General features: G+C 43.5%; 1 protein-coding gene and 1 long non-coding RNA gene across 13 annotated transcripts in view; one reads left to right on the forward strand and one right to left on the reverse strand.

Annotated features, from left to right (window-relative positions):
• Window positions 1-88: 88 nt before the first annotated feature.
• The window catches only part of LOC137859938 (uncharacterized), a 39602-nt gene continuing 15945 nt past the window's right edge, over window positions 89-23745 (reverse strand). The window contains exons 8-11 of one of the 6 annotated variants that reach the window (XR_011098679.1): window positions 18358-19420; window positions 14070-14193; window positions 11111-11173; window positions 89-5197 (exon numbers count right to left, since the gene is read on the reverse strand). This is a non-coding gene — a long non-coding RNA (uncharacterized lncRNA). Of the gene's footprint in view, window positions 11174-14069; window positions 14194-18357; window positions 19421-23745 lie in introns of all 6 variants that reach the window. The other 5 variants (XR_011098677.1, XR_011098678.1, XR_011098676.1 and 2 more) reach the window with 5 other exon arrangements.
• Window positions 5873-23745, forward strand: part of LOC137859935 (dual specificity protein phosphatase 13B-like) — a 26526-nt gene continuing 8653 nt past the window's right edge. For 4 of the 7 annotated variants that reach the window (XR_011098673.1, XR_011098674.1, XM_068689524.1 and 1 more), the window contains exons 1-2: window positions 5873-6024; window positions 6342-6559. Coding sequence is in view for 2 of the 7 variants with exons in the window: in XM_068689524.1 (XP_068545625.1) it covers window positions 5873-6024; window positions 6342-6559 (370 nt within the window). In the remaining 5 variants the exon portion in view is untranslated. Of the gene's footprint in view, window positions 6025-6341; window positions 6560-15826; window positions 16202-22382; window positions 22909-23745 lie in introns of those variants that run through there. The other 3 variants (XM_068689527.1, XM_068689526.1, XM_068689528.1) reach the window with 3 other exon arrangements.

Raw genomic sequence — 23745 nt, forward strand, 5'->3', positions numbered from 1 at the left:
GTCTATCACAGGGAAGTACCTTAGTAGGGCCTGGATGAGAGAAAGATGAAAGCTTTTCACCGCGCTAACCAGAATTGTCACTGACTTGCAGGACCCTTACACAAAGCTCTATTTCCAAATAAATAAACTCTTCCAAAACATTTCTCTCTTCAGAAGCACCATTTCTGCACAATTATTCTTCTCCGATGTCTGCAGAGGAAATAAATCTGAAAGCCAGCAGCTGGCTGACAGCACTCAGGCGTTTCTCCAAGGTGATCCGGAGCACAGATGCGAACAGCACAAGTGACTTATGAAAGCCTCACCCAGGCACTGTAACTGCAGGTGCTCCACAACCTAGAAATAATACAAATAGAAGGGATAGAAGGGGACGGAAAAGATAGAAATAAGTGATTCCAGAAATAAATTTATTTTGTCTATCAGCTGGCTGCCTTAGCAGTCAGCCCTTTGCCACAGAAGCCTGAAGAACATACAGAAATTTCTGTATCAATGATGTAGTGGCTATGAGGTCCAATACAAGTCTCCCAAATTGTTGCTTCCTTTGAAGTAAAAAAGCCCAGGTGCCGGTAACTTCATTACGTTAATAAGCCTAGCTTTTTCAGAGAATTTGGCCTCATACTCTTTTGAGAGGAAAAAGGGGATCTTTTGCAATCCTTATGCCTGTGCAATCACAGTGAAACAAGAGGAAATATTGTATTTCAAAATGCTTCACAGCTACATCAAGTTGTCAAGCCACTGAGCAGTCTAACTCAGCTACCCAAGATTGTTCAGTCTCAGCTGTAATGGAACATAGCCATTTTAAACAGACGAAGCACTGGCCAGGCAGAATAGACACCAGCTGTAAGAACTTCTGTTCATTATTATGTTGCCCTGATACTGGTTCAAAGATGCTTCTTTGAGCTGTCCGTGCCACCTAGCTTTTATTTTTTACATGAAACAATGTGTTTCTTCCCAAATGAGTGTTGAAGTTTGAGGCAAAGTTCCTCCTTCTTTGCCCAGATCTGGTAGCCTCTGCAATCAGTGTCGGAAGGAAAAGCTGTTTCTGTCCTCTCGATGTTTCTTTTCTTTCCCTCCACACAAATTAGATGAAAAACTGACAAGTCCAAATACACCAGTGAACTGTAGATCACATAAGCATGAATTTGAAAACAAACAAACAAACAAACAAACAAACAAAAGACAAAAAAAATCCAAGACACCTGAAGATAAGCCACTAATAAAGCAGGTTGAAAGTCGAAGCAATTTTTCTTACTCTAAGTCCACATTCAGAGTGTATTCAAAATTGCTAGCAGTCATCTTTTTTTTTTTTTTTTTAATATGGAAGGTGCCAGAAAAGTGCTGCTTTATTCAGAGTACTGTGGCTTTTTTTATTCCTGCTTTTTAAAAATGTAAGTATTCACTAGAATTCACAAGCTCATTCGATTGCACAAAGGAAAAAAAAAGCACAAGCCAAAGGCTTCTTATCCTATTCCCCTACACTGCTTATAGTTTCCATCTGAAGTTGTCTCTGCTAATGGCATTTTTCTGGCATCTAGTTTCATCACATAACAAATATTTTCAAAACGACCAAATTAGCTTATGCAGAAAAGTAATAAAGAGCACAATTTAAAACTTGTAACTCTTAAGTAGAAGTGCACATTTAATAGCTGTTTAGTCGCTGTGCTTCAAAACTGAAAACTACTTTTCCTTGCTAACATCTGATGCCGTTTAAAAGGGTGAATTATCTAAATAATTTGTGCTTTATATAACAGAAGTTTCTGATAAACCTCATTCCATCACTGTGAGTTATGTCACTTCATGCTATGTGACACAAATGCATCGATCTAAGTTTGACAGGCAGAGCCAATGCTGACATGTCAGTCTTAGAATTTATGACAAATGATACGCTACTGATATTTTTAAAATCCCTGCAGATTGCCAAGAAAAAAAAAACTCTTTAAAGTACGTAATTATACTGTGTGCATCTTTAGATTGAAAACAATTTATTCAATTTACACAGTTATATTGATTCAATGTTCAGGCTGACATTTAATAACAAAAAGAAAGAAAAATTTTATTGAAGTTTCCCAACTAGGTCCAATTACAATATATTACATATAGCACAGGAAAATGAGATGTGTGAATGTAATGGGGTGTTGGGTTTTTTTGAAACAGTCTTTGTCATTAAATAATGGTGTTCGTATTCAATAATTTGAAATAATCAATCTCTCTCCAATAAATCTAAAGACTATTAAGGAAAGAAAAGCCCTGGGGGAATAGAGAACAAATTGCCTATAAAAATTCTCTTCAAGCAAAGAATGCAGCATGGCAAGTGGGGGGGGGGTCTTTAGCTAGAGGTGCTAATTGATCTACATCATGTTTTTTTCTTTTTGGTGATCTCTTTGTACAGACCAGGTTGTGCCTTATCATCTGTATTTGTGTTGAAGCATACTCAGATCAGTCATGTGTGAAATTTCAAGCATCTATTTTTACCTTTAACTTTCTTACTCCCATAAAGGAAGAAAATTGGACTGAATGGCTAAGAACTAATCAAATTCATCAAGCATAATTGTTTTTCAAGGCAGAAGATGAACTTGTTACAGCAAAAAAACAACAGACTGAATGCCATGTGCTAAGCAGACGGAATTGTTCCATAGGTTACAAGCAGATTCATGTTGTAGAACACCAGAAAATCCTGTTCAACTTAACATTGAACTAAATGTACCAGGATTCAATCAGTTCCATTCTTCTTCAATAGTTAACCATCCCAAAAAACAAATTCTGAAAACAGGGTGATGAGTGAAATGAGTAAACCTTTTGATGGTGGAGATGAATGTATCTAGATAGTCATATTTGTTTACACTAGCTGAACTTCTGTGTTGTTGCATTTCTACTATCAAAAGTTTTCTTCCTTTAGAATACATGAAAGAATTGGTCCCAGTTTTCACTGGAGAGAGAGAGGTGTCACAGATGTGGCATCAGGTGGGACTAATAGCAGCATTTTCAGTAGGAGAGACTCTGTGCATGCCCTATTTTTGACCAGTTCAAATTTTCCTGGTAGTGCCATGCTGCACACTAGTAAAGCACTCCATGGCTGTTTACACTGGTGCCACCTATTACATTATTAGCCAGGGAATGTTTGATTTGGATTACTGCACCGAGTACTACCTACAAAATAATCACAAAGGCATAGTCAAACAATTAAAAGGATGCCTTCTGTTAGGTGTAGCTAACCATGCATTAATTCCAGCTGAAACAGCAGCTATTTGTAAGATCACACATAATTGCACAGGTGTTTGGCTCCCTGTCCCAACAGTCAGCAGAATGTAGGAATCCTTGGTACCTCAGAAAGCCCCTAATGCAGAGAAAGCTAGTTTCTAGTTTCTTCTCTGTTCGGTATCCAAGTTTGTTGCTTTTCACATCTGTTCTGAGCCACTTGAAAAGGGCCATGAAAGAGGCAAGGCTGTAGACAGTGAAACCCACCTGGACAAGAGATTACACCTGGAAGGAATCTGCTGCCAAATTTTAGGACAAAATTAAGTTAATGTTTTCCTTAGTGTTTTTGTTTGTTTGTTTGTTTGTAATCATTTGCATTGAGGCTGCCTTTATATGAACTAAACTACAACAATTCTTCACAAAGAGAATTGTGGCCTTTTCCTGCATGCTACCACAAGAACTTTACCAGAAGCCTTTAGTTTTTCTTAGGAGTATTGGTACTTCTGCTGAGAAGGATCTCCAGCCTCTCGGGTGTTTCACGCCAACACACATCCCAGTAAAATAGAGCTTGATAGTCCTGTGCCAGCCCACAGACCTGATGGCTAAATTCTATGTGACTACATGGGAAGAGAAGAATATCCCACAACCACCCAAGCCCAGTGCCAAGGGCAGAACAGCAGGCAAGAGTGTGCACAGTGAACAGGAAGAAATGGTTGCCCCTTCAGCAAGGTTACATCCTATGTGTTAGTAAGGGAGCTTGTCCAAAAAGCAGATCTCTGCCTCCTGCGTCTTTCAATGACAGCTCTTGGCAAGAAAAAGTCAGTAACACACCTGCACCAAAGTCATGTTCACAGAGCTATTAAAGGTTTAGAGGGTGCTAAGGGTGGAAGGCCAGAGTTTTGATAGAGTCACACTGTTTTGAAGCAGCTGGCCTTATGCCATATCAATGTTGCAGGCACACAGTGTTTAGAGATCATTTTTCTGGAGGTCACATTTTTCTGCTCATCAGCTTTTGTACCACTGAGCTCTTAGCCACTGCATTCGAGGTAGAGGCCAATAAAAGTTTTAATGCTGAAAAGGGCCAGAATAAAACAAAGGCGTTACCTTTCTGACATAACTTGATTGGGAACAAAAGGGCTGGGTTTGCATTAGCAAAACGGCTAGCGAAACCCCAACTTGAGCCTCCACCCAGGAACCTGAGAAGACTGAACTAAACAGTTTTCACCTGCTGGGTCAGTAAATTCCTTGCTTCATGAACACAAATCAGTCAGCTTAAAAAGCTGTTTTGCTGAAAGAAAGAAACAAGAGCAAATCAGACCAAAGTAACATGTAAAGAACACATGCCTTAAGTATAACTTTAACCACTTTTGCAGTCCTCTCCTCTGCTAAATCAGGCCAGCTATCATCCAGAGTGCTCTTAAGCACAGTTAATTAGTCCAGACATTGATACTCAATTTCAAATTGCTCTCTATGATACATCTTTCAATAAAATAAAATAATCCCTCTCTCCATCACAGTAAAGCAATGCATGTGGAATAAAGGTGTGTCAGCCCTTACCAAGGCTTCACTACTGGTCACCACCCTTTTTCAACATGGGGGAGGGAAGCAGCACCAAGCTTCTCTTCTGGGAGCACCTTGTCTTCTGGACTCCTTTGGTAGAGGAGCTTCATATCAGCTGCCAGGCTTACAAAGGAAGAACATCAGCATTTCACGCGTTTTGCCCACAGGCTTCATTGCAGTTTTGCAGACCCCTGCCAGGAGTCACACAGCCTGCAGGCCAGGAGCACAAGCACTAGCATCCCTACAAGGATCCACTAATACAACAGTTTAACACGCTAAACCTCCAAGCTATGAATTCCAGACCTTGTTATATAAACTAATGCAGAGGCTTACAAGTTTCACCTGACAACCATTACACTCACGTTCTTGGCTCTGTCTTCAGCACAGGAAGGCATGGTACAACGTGTGGCAGGTTGTTATATTAATGCACTGATGAAAGCAGCAACTGCAATATAAAAGATTAAACATAACAAACAGCCTCGGATTCTTCCATTTAGTGAAAAAACAGTACCTTCAAGAAGTAACATTTCTCTAGATTACTGGTGATAGGCAAGATGTCATAACCTACCTGGTGTTTAGCTTCCTGGTGACCACATTGAAAGAACACATCAATGCATTCCCAGCCCTTCAGCAGCTACACTTTTAAATGCCACTGAGTTACTGTGAGATAGCTGCCATGCATCTTGCCCCAGACAGGTTTGCATTTTAACTTTATCATGACTTTTATGGCTTTGTAATGAACAGTCAGACCTTGCTGGCTGCTGCTGTAGCACTGAGGACACCCCTGAGGGCCATCCTGGACGTTTCTGGGTAGATGGTGGGTGTCCTGCGGGCTGGGGACTCAAGGACTGGGTCTGGGGATGAACAGCAGGGAGCAGACTGGAACCAGCAAGGCACGATTAGGTTCAGGCGTCTGTTTCTACTGCCCGTGCCTACCAGGCCAAGCCCTGGGGAGGGGGCTTGGGGATGTTGCAGCGTGGGCACAGTGTCAGGAGCTGCGGCCCAGCACCTGCCCCAGCCCATCTCCTGGTGCCCCGTGACTGCTACGGGTGCTGGCAGCTCCCCAGCACCCAGCTCGGTGCCTCTGGCTGCCGGGAGCGGGTCTCACCCTGGCTCTCGCATGTCTGGGGCAGAGGTGCTGGGCCCCCCGGGCCTCGAGCCATGCATGGGAGACGTCCCCTCCCTCAAAGAACTGGAGCAGCTCCTCAGTACCGGGCGGCCCTCCTGTAACCATGTCGACGAAGTATGGCCTAATCTCTTCTTGGGAGACCTGTAAGTAAAGCTGCACGGACTGACTTTGCTCTAACGCCACGCTGTACGCTCTGTCTCTTCAGTCTGTTATTATCCCTAATCGGTCAGGCATTAAGTACCTCTTGGTTTTGCTGACTAATGTCATTTAGACTGCAGACAGCAAAGTTTCTGAGATAAAATTATGACTGAGTGCGTACTTGCTTCTTTGTTAACCCTCGGGAACAATGTGCTGGCTTATGTGCCAGCACATGGCTTGGGAGATGCAATCGCAGGACTGTTCCTGCCCTCTGAATATCTCTGTACCCATCTTGATTTGTTTGTGTTGGCCTTTTCCTCAGAGTAACAGCTCACAACAGATTTATTCTGTGGAAGATGGGCGTTACCCATGTTTTAAACGCTGCCCACGGCACAGCGTACAGCCACGGAGGCCAGGACTATTACGGAGCTACCATTGATTATTATGGTGTACCAGCCCACGACCTCCCCAGCTTTGATATAAGCCAGTTCTTTTACTCTGCAGCAGAATTTATCCACAAAGCCTTGAACACGCCAGGAGGTATGAAATTATCACTGTTCACAGTTTAGATGTGTTGGCAGCCTCTTGTAACTAACTGGTCAGGTCCACAAGCTCAGTGGTGCATGAGTCAGCGTGCGGACTGCTGGTCACCTGCCTGGTGGGGGGTGAGGGGAGGGTGTGCTGAGCACACGTGTAGCTCTAGCTTGGTCCCAAAGATCAAGGAAGACTGCAAAAAGTTGACGTGAGAAAAAGGATGGACAGTGAACAAGAGAGACTGAGGAGGAGAGGACAAGGAGGAGAGGGAAAAATATCTGGAATTTAAGGCTTATTCAAACAAGGAAAAGAAAAAAACACGCATTTGATATGGACACAGTTTTATCTGGTCTAGTCTTCTGAGATCCTCTTGTGACAACTGTATTTGTAAGAACACATGAATAGAGTCACAAGTCCTGATTTCTCCAGCTACATGACATGTGAAGAGGCCCATACGCTGCAGATGTTCACCCTGTGTGAATAGGGCCTGCAGAGCATGCGACTTAGCAGGAGACGCACCTTTACCCAAGGAGATTTATGACACGTTGCACAAGAGATTGAGCGTCTTGGCACTGGTGCTATAAAATACTAATTAGCATCTATTACATAAAAGATTATTCCTTAGCATGAGTAAACTGGCATTAATGGATCTACCTCAGTCTGTCTCACACGCTCAGCCTTCAAAAAAGAAATACAGCCACAGCAAATTGCCTTATTATGCAATAGTACTAGGCCAGTCATTTTTCTTGGTGGCTAATGTGTTAGTGCCATCCTTTCAGGCCATATTGTAGCATTCTTCTTCACCTTAGTGAGCCCCTCTGAAAGCAATGGGTCTGGTTTTCCTCTTGTTCACAAGAGAACAACATCAGTGCTTCCACAGGGTTTTCTTTGATTTACCAGTGTTTCTGAAATCAGGTTGTGACCTCATGGCACTGCTCATTCAAGTCGCTGGAACAGTTACAAATTAGACTTTACTGTTAGCAGTTCATGCGGTCTATTGAAAGGGTAGAAAATAAATTGTTTGCTGTGTTGCTCTGACCACGCTGGAGAATACAGGAGGGGTTTGTCTTCCCTTTAAATTCAACTTCATCCTCTGTGCTACTTCACCTTTAATTTGCCTTTTTTTTTTTCCCCTTTTTTGACCAGCTAAAATTTTGGTACATTGTGCAGTTGGAGTAAGCAGGTCAGCTTCCCTTGTCCTAGCATATCTCATGATAAATCACCACCTCCCATTGATTGAAGCCATCAAAACAGTGAAGGAACATCGATGGATTTCACCCAATCGTGGCTTTCTGAAACACCTGCGAAATCTGGATGTTCAGCTACGGCAAAAGAAGGGCTGCTGAAAGGGCAAATCCCTTTGCATTCAGATTTTCAGCCTTCATAATCAATGTGCCTACAATACTTCCCATGATCAGTGCATACGGAAAGAATTAAGAGTTATGGAACCCATCAAAGAAAAAAAAAAACAACAGAACTGCCAATGGATCAATTTTGGTGGCTCAGTTCCTTGTAGACGAGCACTGCCAACATCAGCCCCATAAGTACCACATGCTGCAGAGCTCCTGCGCCCAGCGTGGTACTACCAAATGACTCCCCTGGAGCAGTTAGGATGGACTGAGGTTGTTCCCCACTTGTGCTAATACCAGAGACAAGTTCAATAATTGCATCTAGCGGTACAGTATGTTTGAGTCCCCTTTACTAAAGAGTGTAAAATGACCTTCAGTTTGGTTGTAGTTTTCATATGAAAAGCTTGTCGTGTTGCAGGCCTGGTGATGTGATGAGGGCAATTGGTCAGAAGCCCAAGCACTGCTGCAGACACCTTCCTCTTCCGCCGGTCTCCTCAGTGTTGCAGTGCCACAGAAAGCTGTGGCAGCCTGAACACCCACACCAACAGAATAAACTTCCTCTGCACAGCTCCCTATGCAGTCTCAGGGTCAGCAAACCCACAAGCCTTTTCTTGTGTAAATATGTTTTCAACAAGATACTGTATATTATGTACTATATTGAAGACATTAAAAAAGAAGACAGATTTTCAAGGTATTTTGTAAGTGTAAATTCATCAGTTTTGTGTAAGTGGCTTTGAATCATTTTTGGTTTAACATCAGGTAGGAACCCGGGCATTCGTCATTACTGAGGAGCTACTGGCATGTGTTTGCCTGTTCCCCACTGTGTGTTTCCAAGCTCTTGCCCACAATAAATGCAGATTATGCTAAGGGCCTGTGGATGTTAAATCCATAAAAGACGTGTATAAGGAGTAATTTTGGTTTTAATATGTGAAGTGCTTATTTTGCACCATCTCTCTGCTCCTTACCCCTCAGTCTGCAAGGGAATTGCTGAGCTCCATGGCCGGCAACTCCTCCGGCACACCAGCAGCTTGAACCTGAGCAAGAACATCTTCCTCCTCTGCCAGTCCTCCTGCATTTATCCTGTTCCTTTCAACTTCTCAGGTTTAAGCCTAAATATTATCTGCTCTCTCTGGCCTCTTCCTTCACAAAGGATTAGTCCAGAGAAAGAAAGTGTCAAAGATCCAGGAAATCCAAGTATTGCTTTCCATCCATCTCTGCGTAACGGTGCTGACACCTGAATGTGGTATCTTGTCTATGTTCCAGATTTCAAAGCTTCAACTTAGAATAAGCCTAAAAAAACAGACTGACAGACTCCCTGCCTGCCTGCATGCCCTTAATTTGATTTAGGCCCATCTTACATTGCTATTTTCTAAATTCAGCAGGGAACTGAGTTAGCTTAAATAAATAGCTCGGCTTAATTGATACAAATTAGTTTTAGGTTGTTTAGAGGTTGTCACTTTTCCTATGACCAGTTAATCAGTTACTTAAACCAACACAATTTTTAATACAGAAACTGCATTTGAAATTCATGCTACCATTCTCCCTGAAAATTACCTTGTTACCTTGTGGTGAACCATGAAGCAATAATCAAATCTATTTTTGCCCTTTGCTACTAGGTTGATTTATTGATTAGATGACCTTATAAACTTTCTCTGCCAGATTGAGTAAATACATTTCTGCTTGCTTGAAGCATCAGGCCTCATCATTGCCTCTCTGCTGGAGACGGCTTGCAAAGTTATTACAAAACTTAAATGGTGGTGACTTGTGGGTTGTTGTTCTTCCTTCCCAGACCTCCTTCCCACACCTATCACCCTTAATTCTTGGACAGGCTGAGACACAGATGCTGATTTGGCCTAGTGCTGATGGGAATGTAGAAATCCCTATTTCAATGTACACATAGCAAAATAAGCATATTTAAGATCCTTTTAGAGGTCTATTTGACTGTCTGTTCAGATTTTCCTAAATCTTGCCAAAGAGCTCCACTGGCAACAAAGAGAAAATTTTGTAACATAAAAAGATCAAATAGAAAATCACATTTAAAACCCAACAGTGCTAGCACAATCTTTATACCTCACAAAGTAGCAGAGCAGCGGAGGAGGAGCTGGGTTTGCTTTGAAGATCTCCATTAGCATTAATAAGGATTTACACGAGTTAATATTTCATTGTAATTTATACTTCATTCACATTACAGTAGATTTCAGTCTTGAAGCCTTTTGAAGACATGGCACTGAAAAGTCTGGAATTGATGTGAGTGAAATAATGCATCTTAATGGCTTTAGGCTGGGCAAAATTAGACACGTGTGAGCAAGATTGATGGAACCTCCCATCAGGATAATGCTTTGCATGCCCCTGAACATCTGTCCCACAAAGCCACAGCTGTGAAAGCTGCTCTTGTTGTAAATTAGTACCTGCTCTCTTAGATACTACTCCTCCTTTGAGAATTTTGTTTCACAAGGGGTACAGAACTGTAGACCGAAGTTGAGCCAGTATAGCATCCATTCCATCAGGGACACGGTAGTGATTTTGTACAGCAAGACTTACTTACCCCAGCGGATAGAAAAAAATAGTTAGAAACTCTTTTCAAGGGCAGTGGCAAATCACAGAAGTGTTTTTAATCTGCAGAGGTTGTGTTGCCTAAATTTCCTGCCTGCAATATTGCTCCCTTCTTTATATACTGTGCACCTTTGGCTCCAGCTCTGCGCAGGGAAAAAGATTCCCATCGACATATGTAAAAGCTGTAAAATTAGTCCTGTAACTTCTTGAAACAGCAAACACTGCTTTGACTTGCTAGGAGGAAAAGAGACCTCACCAGTCCCTTACATTATCCATAGCTCAGGTTGTGATGTGACACAACATTAGTACTTCCCTGTTTTCCTCTATCAGCCAAAAAACTTGTATTTTGAATATTGGTTTGGCAAGTTAAGCTGAGGAGCCAAAATAAAAGCAAAACACTGCCTCACCAGTGGCACTTTGTTTAGAATATGCACACGACAACAGGGGCTGCACGATGCAGGAGAGATGCACGATGCACTGAACATTAACTCCTCATTGAGGGAGAATCCCACTTGGGAAGATGCTTCAGTAGCTGAAGATAAGTTGAACGTGCTGAACCAAAGCACCCAGGTTCACCCAAGGTGCCCCTGTAGTTTCCCATAACCCTGAAGGAACCATCAATGCTGGGGACCCAGCCTGACGAGAAGCTGCTTACCTTCCATCTCCCCTGAAGCAAACAGGTACACAGGACTTCCTGCCCAGGCTCAGATGCACGCTCCTGTAACAAATTTTTTTGGTTTTTGAAAGCAATTTTCAGCTAAATTCAATTCCTGATCCACCTTACCAAGTGGGTCATGAGGCTTAGTGCCAGCTCAACGGAGGCTGTGGGTGGGTGGCTGTGAGCAGAGGGCATGGTGAAAGGAACCTAAATCAGCTTAAAGCAGTTACAAAATCATAGCATCCCCTGAAGGGAGGCATGGAGAATTCCAGTGGAAGTTTCCCTTATTCTCAAATAGAAGAGCTGAAGGTAACAGATAAAGTCAGCAGAAGCCAAGCTGGGAACTGGAGGAAGGGGGTTAGGTGTGCTGTGTGATGCCGTGCCCCAGGATGCTGCAGGGAGTAGAAGCCTAAAAAAATTTAAGGAGTAACTGGGAACATTTAAGGAACAGCAATCCCCTCAGGGTTACCAAATACACAGAAACTGTGACCAGACCTGGAAGCTCCTGAGCTGCAGCCAGCTGGAAGCCGGGACAGTATTAGAAAGCAGTATATCTCATACTTGCCTGGTCTCATTTTCTGTGAGTCTCAGCTTACAGCCACAGTCAAACTCGATGGACTGTGGTGAGGCCCAGGACAGCTGCTCTCCTGGTCTTTATTTTGAACTCGCCCTTAAGATGAGCTGTCCCCTGTTTCCCAGTAGCTTATTATTAGAACTGGGTAGCACGAGGCACTGGGGACTGCGTCTTGGCTGCATTCATTGACATTTCTTTCATGGGGAGTGCTCTGTGCTGGCAAGCACAGCACTACTGCTTCTGGGGGGAGGTGTTTTTTGGTTTATTTGTTTTGGGTTTTGTTTTCCTGTGGCTGTTCCCATTCCATTGGGGATGCAACACTGAGCTCATCTCGGGAGGCATCCACGCGTGTACCACAATTAGAGACAGCCACCTGCTTGGGAATATCAAGTGAAGAGCACACTCCAGCAAGGCACCCCCGCTGGCTCTGCAGCAGCAGGCACTCCACTGCCTAAATTTGTGCGTGGCCACCAACGAGGGACCAGTGCCTGGAGGTGGTTGGACCCAGCCGCCCAGGAACGCTTTGAGCTGCGCTCCCTCTGCCCAGGAATTGCAAAGTATTTTGAGCAGCTGCAAGGTGGAATTGAAGCACGTGGGTGACGAGTGGCCTGAGCTCCACATGGGCAATACATAAGTGCTATTTGAGGCTGAAGGGCTGAGGAATGTAGTGCTTGTTAACATATGCTGTTTTATTTAGTTAGCGTTGTTAAATTTAGTTGCCTTAAAATAGACGTAAGATTAGCATAGAAGAAAGCAAAATGACTGCCCATTAAAGAAGAACCTTCAAAACACACTAAAATGGATTAAGAAGAGGATCAAAATTATCTTTATTCATTTGTATTATTTAAAAAATAGTAAGAAAAAAAATACATTTCCTAAATGGTGCAGTGTTAAACATGTAGACCACAAGGCAGAATCATGATTCTGAGTGGCCTTAAAATTGAACTATGATTTTTTTTCACTTTCTCAATTTGGTGATTAAAGAACAGCGATTTTCAAATAATAATAATAAAGTACTCTAATATTTGCTGTTTGTATTATAAGCTGATTTTCAGTTGAAATTTCTGACAGAATGTTGATTGTTTCAGCAATTGAGTAAACCTGTGCCAGGATCAGGACTTGAGCCACAGCTCGTGCCAAATAACCCAAAGCAGTACCATAAACTGTCACTGCTTGTTCCTGTGGAACCAGTTATGTGCAGCTCCTCAGGAGCTACCAGGCAATTAAAGATCAATCTAGAATTAAAGCTGTATTCTATAAGACATTTTTCCTTATGACTTTATCAGAATTTTGATGGGAGGCCTCTTTAAATGAGTTCAATAATTCATTATATACTACACACTATAACATTATGTAATATACACTATAAATAAAGTAGGCATGGCTGACTTTACATGATGTCTTTCATCCTGGAGGACTTTGAAGTGGTCAACAAACTGATTATTAAATATTTGTCTGCCATCAGCCACTGCTGATACAAAAGGCCAAGGCCAAGACCCTTTGGGTTGAAAGGTAAAATATTTTTAAAAGTGCTGCACAATAAGCAGCTCAGGGCACAAGATGTAAAATATCCCGCAGAAATCAAACCTGACAGTGAATCTTAAATAGGCAGGTTTAACAAGTGGAATTTAGCCAGATTACCAAGATTAATACCACCCCAGCAAAGAAATGTGACACAATCAAAGTTTGAGGCAAAAGGGTTACAGGCTGTACTAAAACCTGACTGTGTCATTTCAGCATTGTACTTCAAGTCCAATTGTAGGAGGACCTGAGCTACCCCATGAAGTCAATTTTTACAAGATGTTTGGGCCAGTAACTCCCAATGACTGTAGTCAAATAGAGCCTGCAATACTTGTTAAATTTACAGGAAGTTATAGGCAGGATACTCTAAGTTTTCTACTTCTATTTTGAGTATATTTGGAAATCACCACCTTTTACTTTTTACTACATTACAGTTTCCTACGCAAGTCTCTAAGTGTGGTAGGCACTAAGCTCTGCAGACTAAGAGATTACAAGGCAATAAGATACATTGAGCTGCTTTTTGTCACAAGCTTTCACACACGATTCTCCACAGCTTCATAGCCCAAAGCAAGAAAGACCTGTGGGGGCTTGGTGTCCCTTGTGTACTGAATGCTGCACGTTTTGCATAGGGAAGCAAAGGGGACCAAACATTCCGTGGCCAGGAATGGCATTGTTATGGAATAACTGCAGAGGACTTTCACCTTGGCACACATTTCTCTACCACCTCTGAGTACATTCTCAAGGCCAAACAGTGGTAAGCCACTGCTCTAACACAGCACTTGCGTTAAGCAATCACAGGTTACTTCAGAAGCATTAACTATACTTCATTCAACCACTGGGTAAGCCTAATTATCTACTTACAGATATTGTCTCCATGGTTAGAGAGAGGATAGCAGCATCCTGAAAGATAAGGAGTGGTCCACAAAACTACATCCAAGTCAGTGTCCATCACATATGGCCCACTACAATGACCGGAGTGTATCTTCTGTAACAGAAGAGAAAAAAGTAAGCAAGTAGAAATGGGAACAATGCTGTATTTTAGTGAGTGGGGAGAAGGACGAATTTCCAGTTGAAAAACACTTTTTTTGTTGTTGTTGTTTGAGTTTTTCTGTATTGATTCATCAGAATACAAAACACACAAAATGTTACTTTCTGGTTTGAGAAGCAGCCAAAATCCGCAAACAGCTATTATAAAGACATGCCAATTGGCCATTTACAAAGCCTAATGCCATATGTTTTCCTATTTTTCTGGACTCAGATCTCTAGTAACAAAAAGTGGTTCTTGATTTATGAAAGAGATGAATATAATACCCTGAAGGGTACTTTATCACAGCAGCTGTAAATTCGATCTCTAAGAAATGAGATGATGTGGGTAAGGCAGAAGTACCAGCTTATGCAATCTGTGAGCATGGCACTATTCTGTGCAGCCTGGAACAGCACAACATGTATTCATTTTTATTTTGCAGGAAAATCTTGGTTCACTGTATTCTTGGAAAAAGCAGATCTGCCTCCCTTGTACTACCTTAACCTTATGATCTTCCATCACTTTTCTCTGGGCAATGCTATCCAAGGAGTTATCCAGTACTGAGTAATTTCATCAAGAGGAGCATTCCTGAAACAGCTGCAGGACTTAGATATTGAACTAAGATACATACGGTATACACCTATGTAAATTCTTATGAAACAGAAGATCAAAGTAACAGGAAGGAATGTCAGACAGCCAATCTGAATATGAGATAAAGATGAAAGGAACGTGACCTAAAGCTTTGGCATCAAACCTATGTTTCCCCTCTGTTTAGGGGACAGAGGGTTTTCCCAGTCACTACTCAAACATTTGGTTAAATGAAGACAACAAACGTGCTAGATAGACCTCTAGAATATGCTCCCCGTTTGCTGTCTCCTCTGTTTCTGAAGACTCATAAAACTTGACTTCAAGAGAAAGCAGTCCCATGTTTGAAGTTAAAGCTTTTAAGAATATCCCTGGACTTAAAATGATGGCAACCTGTTTTGCTGCACTGGGATGATCAAATGAAAAGGGGGGAAAATGTGGAAGTCCAGCAGACAACAAGTTACCCAAATGGGGGACAGAGTTTTCCCTCCCTGCTGACAATAGATGCTCAGTTCCCAAGGACTTCCCAGAGGTACCTTCATTTCACCATGTCCTCTGTCCAGCTCAGTCTTAGCTTTATGGACCTGAGATTTACAGCAGTGTATTGCCATAAATTAGCTCTTTTCTCAGAATGTCCTGTTCCCACCAAAATTCTCTTTAAGCAAGCTGTGAATGTGTCTTCAGTGCTAGTGAACACATAAAGAGTTGAGTTCCTTAATTTTACAGTAATATTTCATAAAAAAACTGCTCTTTCAACCCTACTCTGCTTGCTCAGAGCTTCTCTTGTTAGCCTGTCTTCTGTCACTTTCTCACAAAGCAAAGGGGAGTGAAAGGATAAAATGCTAATTAGATTTTTGAAATGAATGCAAATTAACAAGCAAAGCTACACCACCTTGTGGTAGTTCTTATCTTAGGGCAGACCCTGGAAAAACAGTTTCAGACTGAAGTCCTAGAGACAGCAGTAAAATACCTGGGGAAAGTTGCAGATGACAACTCCAGCATCTCAGCAGAACTACGTAGCATTTGCACTGAGTTTGTTTGCAGTGTGTATACATTTCTGTACAAATGTACCCAGTGCAACTTGGAAACATCAGCGCTGGGGACAATCAATCCATGGTGAAACTCCCACAAAAAAAAACAGTGGTGCAACCCCGGGCTGAGTTAGCTCTCCTGCGTAGAGGTGCCTACCAAGGACGGCATGGCCTAGGAGGCGTATGTAACTGGCAGGTTCTCAAGTGTCAAAATAGAAGCAGAATCACCAGCTGCGTACATCCTGTGCTCCGCAAGCGAGACGCAAACAAGAAAAACAGTCGAGCTGTCTGTTGGAAAAAGCAGCTTCCCAGGATCACCCCAACCACGGTGTAATTGTGATCAATCCGCATTGGCAAGTATCAGTTTTCCATATGTGTTTCACCTAATGCTGGCTGCCTGTGGAGAGCAGCTCGGGCAGGCTGATGCATGCTTGTTATCGCCGGCATAAATATCTCTGCCTCGTGTTATTGTGGCACAAAGCAGCTGGACCATTTGAAAATCATTTAAAAAGCACTATAAAATTAGGGCTCCAGTGCTCTTATTTTATGACTTTCATGAGCAGCCATTGCCTAGAGAGAAATTATCCTCTTTATTTTCAAGGCTAAAGGTTCTTTTAACATTCATCAAAATCAAAGTGCACCCTTGATAACACATTGAGCTGTTACTTATCTAGTACAGTCTCTTTACCTTCTGCATAATATCACATTTGAGATCTCAGTTCTTCGTATACAACTCATTTCATTGTGGCTGCTGTTGTTTTCACCAACTGAATTTGCATAGTTTCTGGAGAGGCTGGTTTATGCCCTGAAACATATTCTTTGCATAATTCTTAATTCTATTTTATTATATTTTTAATTTCTAGAAAAATACCACTGAGTGTTTTTGTTATTGATCCCTCTATAAAAATGGTCAGTGTCCTCTTCTGGCAATGGCTTTTCACAGACCAATTAAGCACTGTAAGTGAAATGTATTCAAGGGCATAAATAGTACTTAGGTGCACAGCCTGATAGATTCCCTCCTCTGCCTTTGAAAACTCCCCCATATAAGAAAAAAGTCTTAGATAATTTTATTGTTTTCCTCTATTGTTTTCACAGACAGCTAAACTCAGGAAAACAATGAGTGAACCAAAGCAGTGTGAGAACATTCAAACAGTGTGGAGGGAGATCCATTTCTTTTAGAAACAAGAAGTGCAGCTGTAAAGACCATAACTAAAGCTTGGATTTGAAGGGTTTTGCAAGAGACACCATGCAAAATTGTCAGCCGCAAAGGCTGAGAGAGGCCCTGCACATCCTCTGTCCTGCAGCTCAGGAAAACCACTGCTTTCCTCCAAGTTGTTTATCCTGCCTCAGGTTGCTGTAAGAGCCCGGTCACCTTATTATCCAGACATCAAATACAGACTGAAGATAAACATTTAGAAAGCCATAACCTTAGCTCTCTTTTCAGGATTCCCTCTTTGGCCAAGTTGTTTTTATTTTGTTTTGTTTTGTTTTTCCACCTCTAGGGGTAGCAGACCGCATTGCTGTGCCAAAAAGGTGGCATGCTTTCAACTCTCTGCAAACGGGGAGGGCTGGTGCTAATAGGTCGTGCTGTGAAAGTGTGTAGCCATGCAGAGGAGCTGTGAAGTCAAGGCACAGCATCCTGCGCGGAGGAGCTGTAACTGGCCAGACGGCAGCCTGCGTGCGTGTGAAGAGAGCCGCGCTGCCGTGCCAACACCTCTGCTAGCAGAGGCAGATTGAGTATTTAACCGCAGAGCCCTTGCCGGTCATCACCCAGTTTTCGATTCATCAACTGGATGCTTAAGCTAACAGAAGGATGAGATGGGGTTATTTGGTAATTGCAATTGTTTATGACCTTAGGAAGACACAGCAAACAAGGCAGTCATGATAAGCAGGCCCACGTACAGGCTGCTGTCACCACGGATGCAGAAAGTGGGACAGGCATTTAGTAAGCCATGACAAGAATGCACTTCAGCTCTGCAGCACGCTTTTTGTCAGCAAGCCACTAGCCACCTTCCTCCATCTGACAGCAAAAGGAAAAGAGAAAAGGGCTCATCTGAGCTGATCCAGCTCTGGGTTCCTGCATTTCAGACCAGATTTGACCTTTCAGGTTAGGAGCGATCCACCCGAATTGCAGCCCTTGCTTGGGGCAATGGTCAGGAGTGCTGGGCAGGGGAAGAACAGAGATGTGTGCGGCCCCTTCATCACCTCATTCAGCACCACTGCCATGGCTGTATTGGCTCTGCAGGAGCTTCCTCCCTTCTGAGCTCACCTGTATGGATGCTCTTTCTTTCTCTGGTATATACACCTCACCCAGCAGAAAACACTGCAAAATCCCTTCCACCCAGGGCTTTCAAATTAGCATTTGAAGTCAAAGCTTCAATGCTAAAAGGAGGGTCAGAGGAGGATTTTTCTTTTAAGCATAGAAGGGAAAGAGGTGTCTACAGTGTTGTTTTCCCATATACCCACATCTACTAAAACCTCAACATGTAAGGGGTATGTGTTTGCTCACCTTGTCTCCAGAAGAGGATTCAGCATATCCTGGAGGGAGCTTTGATTGAGATGATCAGTTGTTTGAAGTGTAGCAAAAGGACCCAGGTTGAAGGACGTTCTAGATGAGGCAGATTCAAAGTCATTTTGTGCTCTGTTAAGCTTATTCATTTTCAGTAAGGCTTAATCCACTTCCAAATAGCAGGTGGGACCCTGTGACTGAGGTGGACAAAAGAAGGGTTCTGGATGCTGTCAGTGTGCTTGTGGTGTTGCCAGCAGCCACAGAGCTTCCATCACTTGCTTTCCTCACAAGGTGAAGCTGATTCCTGCTGCTAAGCACAGAACCAACCTGGGAACAAAGTCCTTTTACCAAACAGAACAATATAAAGAATGATACCTTAAAAAGCCAAGTAGGATCAGAATCCTGAGGCAGGAGGGCACTGGGATGTGTCTTAGCATCATCTCATTGGGCGAGGGTGTTGCTGTCCAGGTGAAAGGCATCTATGTCTTCAGCTGTTTTTCCTCATCACCACAACAGTTTAAAGTTGCTTTTAAACATTTCTCTTTTCCTTCTCCACTCCCAATCCTTTGTCATCCTCCTCCTTGCTGGTGCTAAGAAATGAATCTTGCTTCATAGTGATAAGTGTTCCTCACAGCCTGGGAAGCAGATGTGGTATGTTTAGTGCCCATGTTATATAATTCAATAGTTAGTAATGGGTATTGTAGACACCTCTTTCATAAGACACATGGAAAAGGTGCCAAGGCAGGTTAGACCTGAAGGTTTGGTTAGCTGATCGTTCTCCATCAGCCCAGAGCAGTGTCTAGGGGAAGAGAGCATAAGTAGCTGGACGATGTAGGAGTGATTCTTCCGCTGCATCGCCTCCAGCTTTTGGCCTTCCACAGATTAACTACTTCCTAAACTTTGTGATGCTTTTAATTATGGATGGAAGGTCTGGTCCCATTACAAAACTCCCTAATTGCTCCCCTCTGCACCCAGCGAGCACCTTGCCTCCATCAGCCCCAGAGATTAGCTCAGACTGTGAGGAAAAAAAAAAAAAAAGAAGGAAGGAAGGAAAAGGAAAAGCCTGCAAAAAGAAGAACAAAGAAAAGGAAGAGCAAGAGATGGAAAGCTGGCTCTGACAGAGGGCTCTCCCACAACCACGCCCCGGCTGGATGGCAAGGTTACGGCGTGGGCCTGCTGCTGCTGGGTTTGCAGTGTGACTTGCCTGGTTGGGAAGCTTTTCCCCATGTTGGTGTACTGGGTCTGACAAACCACAAATGCCACTGATAAATTACCTTGACACCCAATTCTGACGTGAACTAAATTCAAGTCAGCAGCAGGCTCCATCTAACGTTTCCAGTTGGTTATGAGACACAGCAATTGTGGGCGCCTGGGCAGTGGGGGCACCTGGTGGGGAGTGGTGGCCCCAGGGTCTGTGCTGGGCTGTCATTTGGAAATAACTCCCTGAGGAGTAACGGCCTGTTAACTTGCACTGATGCCCAACAACTTCTGCAAGGTTTCTTTATCTTTGGAGCCTGGTTTGTTACAATGGATTTTGCCACTGGAGCAAATCCAGGCCAAACTGCACTGTGCCTAGGAAAATTGAACACTGTTACATGCTTTTCTCATACAGAAAACCTGCACAGGAAAGGATACAGTTTAGATCGTTTGATGTATTTGCTCAGGTCAATACCAATTTAATTAATCGAGTACCTTTCAAATTTTTCTCCCATCCAACCACAGCATTTTCTTGTACAACAGTAACCGCTCTCTCTAAAAGCCATGAATACACTACTTTAACACATCCAAGATTGCTTTCTTCTGCCATCTTCTGGCAAAATGAAAGAAAAACAGCGTTTCAATCGCAGCAGTGCTGCTGTGCTGGTCTAAGACAAAGGTTGTCACTAAAGGTAGTGTGTTAATACAGTAGTTAGCATAAGTGAAAAAACCATAGCCCTTGTTGTGTATTTGAAGGCTTACCTAACTCCTCCAGCCCTACCAGCTGAGCTAGTAGCAGTGTTCCTGTGGTTATCCCACAGCAAAATGTCTGCTTTGTAGGCCTGCTGCTTCTTCACTGCCCAGAAAGCAAAGGGGAGTTGCATGGCATGTGAGGCTTTGCGGTTTTATAACAGGACTTTATAGAAAATACAATCAGTATTGTGAAGAGAAGTCCCTTTTGCCAGTTTTGCTCCTGGGTCTTTGGAGTTCCTTGACAAAAGACATCTTTGTTTCCTTGTCTGATAGGCATGCAAGGATTTTCCTTCTACTGCAACAATTATTTCTTTCTGATCTCCCAATGTAAACACCACAAATCATGCCAAAACACCTTATGTGATTTTCTTAATTCTAAAATAAACCCCTTTCAATATTTTGTTAAGAAAGCATATAAGGTTAAATTATGGTTCCTGTGGGTTGTTTTTTGTTTTTTTTTTTTTTTTAATTGGCTTTTCCTTCAGTCATGCAGAAGTCCCTTGCAAATAGCTAGTCTTGATCCCCTGTCTCTTTTCACAATAGCTCTTCTCACACAGTTTTACTAAAGATATGAAAATAACATATGGTAATAAAAAATGAAAAAAATCCTAAACAAAAAATCCAATATTTCACCTTAAAATGAACTCAAAATTCAGAGTCAGTAAGAAAAGCTACTCACAAAATTCCAGCCTGCAAAGAGCACATAAATAAGAGCATTTCAAAGCTTTGTTCATTTTCACTAGCACCAGCAAAAATGTCTGCTTTGGATGCCAGGCACCGGAGAGAAAGGATGTTAATGCTATTTATAGCGCAGGGATGGCTCCCATTACCACTGTACCTGAGGAGCTCACAATCCTTAACATATTCCTGCTCACTGCGACTTTCTCAGGCAGAGGACGGCCGTCCCAGGGCGGTGCTGGAGGCACTGGGATTTGCTTTGGGAAAATGGACTGAAATTTGCAGCCTTTTCCCAAAGCATCTATTAAAAATCGCCTCCGGCAAGGACAACCTCAAGCAAGGCTGCTCCCCTCCTGGCTACCTGTGCTTGGTCCCTTGGGAGCCACGGGGCTGCGCTTTGCTGGGGCTCACCCTCCCTCCCCACCCTACCAGCTGTGGCATTGACCTACAGCCCATGCGAATCATCACCAAGAACCAGCATTGCAAAAACAACACATAAAACCTGATGAAATATAGGTGGGAAAAAGCACAAGCAACTCCTCAAACTTGCTGGAGCATAACCACCTTTGCCCCTGCCCTGCCCAACACTGCAAGACTCAGGGGGCATCAACATCAACATCATGTCTTGGGCATGGGGCAGATCCGTTGGGCATCGCTTAATCAAAAAACAAATCATCCGTTTAAAGTCAGCAATTAAAAATCTGAAGGAAAGATGTTCAACTTCACCCCAACAAAGCTGAGAGCATCCCTCGAGAACTCTACAATTTCCCTGAAAAAAATGTAAGTGCCAAAATAGATCTTCAAGTGTGGAGTTTTGAAGTCTCTTTGCTCTTTATTCTACTGCAAAGAGTTTGTACAGCTTTGTCAACTTTATAAAAAGATGCCTTTCTCATATGTACCCTTTCAGGCAAGGCAAGGAAGGCAAGGGAAAGCACTTTGCTGCTGACATTAGAAATGTAGGGAGAGACAGGCAGCTCAAAGATACCAGTGCCAAGTGACTGAGGAATATCAAAAACCTTCACTTGTGCCTTCAAATACTCTGAAATCTTGCAAGCTTGACAGCGTCGTCAATTTTGTATTGACAGCAGCAGTCAGACAAAAATCATTTGAGGAGTAAATCGAGGAGAAAAAAAAAATCTTTAATCCACAGTCATACAAATCCATACCGCCTGCAGCAGGGCAACTGCTTCAGAGCCTGTTTTAATAGCAATATATTAACATCCTTGTTTGTCTTTCCTGAAGCTTGCCAGGAAAGCTTGCTTTTTTTCCTTCCCCCTCTCAAAATCTGTTCGACATCATTTGTGTCAGATGGGCGCATACTGTGCCCGTAACTTTCACCTATGGACAGCCTGTGACACCGATGACACCTCAGCGTGGGGCTGGCAGTGCTCACTGAACTGTTATCAATATCAAGGTCACTCTGCTTTTCTTGCTTTGGCTGGAGCTCCTCTGCCCTCGGGGCACTGGCTGCCCCAGGAAGCTTTCAGCCCGAGCACGTCACAAGCCGCAGCCGCTTTGCTCCACTCCTGGCCTTACATAAGATGAGGGCGAAGTTTCTACTATTAGAAACAGTTATCTGCATGGCGGGCTGCTGCTCTCCCAGCTACAGCACAGTTATGACTGCTGGCGGTGGGACTTAAAACTACAGCTATTTTAATTCAGGGAGAAGCAAGAATCAGGTCAAGATGATGTGTCAAGAGAAACAGTAGGATGTGGTTTTCCTTTTTTTTTTTTTTTAAATCTATATCCTAGCATTTGTGCCCTGGACAGGAGTGCCCCAGAAGAGAGCCAAAGGGGAGAGCATCACTCTAGGCTTGACAGGTATCTACAGCTGAGTTGGAAATTATGGTAGGAGCCTGTGGAGGGCAGCGCTGTCTTGCTGGGGATGGCGTACTGAATAGCTCAGAGATGCCAGCTGCTAAGGTAATGCTTTTTTTTTTTTTCGTTGTTTCTCCTTTGAATGTGGAAGCTGCAGCTGTCAAAGCTGCCCTCCTGCCACAGCCAGGGCCTGTCACTGCAAGCAGCGAGGACGCCCCATTTCTCCATCCCTTGCTGCAGCACAAGCCTGGGCACGAGGAGCTGCCACCTCCAGGGCTGCTGGCTCTGACAGGGGAGGGCCGGGGGAGGCAGGATGGGGCTGGGGGCACCACCAAGGTTCTCTCCCCATGGAAAGATACGGTCTTGGGACAACACGTGCAGATCAGTTGCCCCTCAGCCCAGCTCTGGCGCCTTGCGAGCAAAAGCTGGTCTCTTCCAGCCCGCTTTGGAGGAGCCACTGGGCCCCACCACAGACACCAGGCGTGAATGGAGGCGTTGGGCAGAGACGGGGCAGGGAAGAGGTGTGGGAGCTCGGGCTCTCCCCAGCCAGCAAACTGCTGCTGCAGCGCAGGGCTGGAGACACCTGCAGCACCGGGTGGCTGGCAGGGCTGCACCCCACTCCTCCCCAGTGCAATGCTTAAAGCGAGGGCTGCATTTGCCAGAGCCCTCAATCTGGCATCTTTCCCGAGCAGTAAATTCTCTTAAAAAAGAAAAAAAAGCCAACAGAGCTTTAATTGTACATTCTGCTTTTCTCTTCACTCCAGAATAATGGAAATGGCATTAATACAGTGCTGCATTGAACACATACCCGCACGGGGGCTGAGGGACTGATTCTGCTTTCCACGAGGCAGGGGCACTGCCTCTGGTGAGGCAGATCAGGGTTTAAGGAGCAAGCAGGAGCAATGAACTTCTGCTGCTCCCCGCTGTTTGAACGTGGGCAAA

Source organism: Anas acuta, chromosome 7 (assembly GCF_963932015.1).
Source record: "Anas acuta chromosome 7, bAnaAcu1.1, whole genome shotgun sequence".
Taxonomy (NCBI): Eukaryota; Metazoa; Chordata; class Aves; order Anseriformes; family Anatidae; genus Anas; species Anas acuta.